General features: G+C 59.2%; 1 protein-coding gene across 1 annotated transcript in view; it reads left to right on the top strand.

Annotated features, from left to right (window-relative positions):
- The window catches only part of LOC113213331 (LIM/homeobox protein Lhx1), a 53,673-nt gene that overhangs the window by 25,896 nt on the left and 25,460 nt on the right, over positions 1-2,317 (top strand). The window contains exon 4 of the mRNA XM_052266368.1: positions 1,545-1,762. Within this exon, the coding sequence (XP_052122328.1) occupies positions 1,545-1,762 (218 nt within the window). The remainder of the gene's footprint in view (positions 1-1,544; positions 1,763-2,317) is intronic.

The following is a 2,317-nucleotide window of genomic DNA, read 5'->3' as shown; positions in this document are numbered from 1 at the left end:
CTGTTGTATGAAAAATTTAAATGAACAACAAACGAATAGAATTGTTAGGCAGAGATGGCGTACCGTATTTCGCTTGTTAAGTTACTACCTACATACCACAACATGCTCAATCGACCTCATTCTGGATGTTTTGGGATAACAAAAAAGCTGGGATGATAATTTACGTTTTACCTAAAGTGAATGAGAGTATGAGAGTTTACTGTTCAATGCCTTCTAGACCTGCGGTCAACCAGTTGCTCGTTTGGCGGGAACACACACGTGCAACACTAGCGCCATCTATTGGTGACGATCAGTTCCCCACGACGAGTTCCCCACGACCAGTTTGACTCACGAACAGTTCACGTACACCCGAAGACCCATGAAGATTAATTTTCGACGAGCGCGCTGTGCTTGCGGGGCGTGGCGGGGGCGCGCAGGGGGGCCATCGATATTCCTAACCTGACGTGTATGACGGTCAGGGTATGATGACGCGGCGGAGGCCTTTTTCTCGATGTGCGGTCTTCGCGAGTGCAGCGCGTTATATATATTTTTTCCGGAGCGCGGCGCGGTGCAGAAATCCCACACCGCATATGATGGCCCGGCGCGTCGTTGAGGCAGGTTATATATATATATATATATCGTCGGCCCGGCGCGTCGTTGAGGCAGGTCCGCGACGACGTGGAGGCTGGAGGGACGCGGGGCCCCTGGCCGCTCTGTTTTACGGTCCGCGCCGTACAAAAACATGTGTTAATACGAGTTGGGCCGGATAGCGAGGCGGCTTTGGTCTTCCCCCGCGCGCCGCCGCCGCCGCGCCACTCCGTCGTCGTCGCCGACCTCAACGGCATTACACGGGCCTGGCATTTACGGCCACGTAAATTGTGCGCGTCGTTTCCGCACACCTCTCCTGCCCGGTCGCGGCGGCCTCTGCTGCTGGCTCGCTGGCGTGCGGGGACCTCGTGGCCGGCCCGGGGTCCCGGCGGGGCCGCCTCGCGGGTCTGCTCGCTTGGTCCAGACAGACCGGGAGCCCGGCGAGCGAGCAGAGTGAGCGGTCAGGAGGACCCGCCCCGCTGCGCCACTCGACGCGGCGACAAGGTGCGAAAGCGCGGCATCTTGTCGCGATGGCGCCCGTTTTTATTTCGTTTAATCGCCGTGGAAATTTATTATCCGAGAGAGAGGGAGAGAGAGAGAGAGAGAGAGAGAGAGAGAGAGAGAGAGAGAGAGAGCTGCTGTATGTGTGTGAGAGCGCGTCTTGGTCGCCCTGGTCGCGATAGAGTCACTGAACCTGTTCCCGTATTCACGAGGCGCCCCGGCGACGGCTCGGCTCGGCGTGGAGAAAGGATTCGCCGCGCCTATTGTGGATCAATGTTGTCTTTGTGGGATGATCCTTCGGGCCGACCCGACCGGCCGGCGGGCCAAGCCTGCCGGGCCCCGGGGGAGCAGAGGGGGGGAGCTGCGACTGGGGCGGGAAGGTGGAAGGGTCTTTTAATCATGTTGTCTTTATCGGGTGGCTGACGAACGCCTTGTTTCATGTTTTTTAATATTTTGTTTATTTTTTTGCCTGTTAGGTTCGCTGGACGGCGACCCGGAGACCCGGGACTCGCAGACGGAGAACAAGAGTCCGGACGACGGCAACTCGGGGTCCAAGCGGCGGGGGCCGAGGACCACCATCAAGGCCAAGCAGCTCGACATCCTCAAGACGGCCTTCTCGCAAACGCCCAAGCCCACCAGGCACATCCGGGAGCAGCTCGCCAAGGAGACGGGACTGCCCATGAGGGTTATCCAGGTGAGGACACGATACGGCGCGCGGTGACCCCCCGAGGTGACCTCTCGGTGTGACCTCTCGGTGTGACCTCCCGACTGACCTTCAACCAGAAGCATACGGTGCATCAACCTCGCCTTAGCCGGAGGGCGGGGCGAGGCGGGCGCGGCTTGCCTTCCTATGACCGCTTCCGTTCTCACAGGCTGCGCCCATACCTGGAGTAAAACAGAACGCCCACCGCCCCCGCCCCACCCCGCACCATACGCCCCGCAGGACGGTGCGCCCTGACCCAGAACACCCGAGTGAATGAATTACTTGTCGCTCGGACTGTACTAATTAATGATCGACGCGGTGGATGGGTGGATGCGGCCCGAGAGACGGAGACAGTCTGCGAGAGTGAGTGAGAGAGAGAGAGAGAGAGAGAGAGAGAGAGAGAGGGAGAGAGGAGGGGGAGACAAGGGGGAACCTACAAAAAGAGAAGGAGCCCGCGCGGAGCGAGTGATCACAAACGTAAACCGCGTCTATACCGCGACAAATGGGATGCATTCCTCCAGCAGAGACAGTCAGACGGACGGGCGG

This window comes from Frankliniella occidentalis, unplaced genomic scaffold, assembly GCF_000697945.3.
Source record: "Frankliniella occidentalis isolate FOCC.00 unplaced genomic scaffold, Focc_3.1 Scaffold38, whole genome shotgun sequence".
Taxonomy (NCBI): domain Eukaryota; kingdom Metazoa; phylum Arthropoda; class Insecta; order Thysanoptera; family Thripidae; genus Frankliniella; species Frankliniella occidentalis.
The sequence above is the reverse complement of the archived record's forward strand: the minus strand, read 5'-3'. Positions and strand labels throughout refer to the sequence as shown.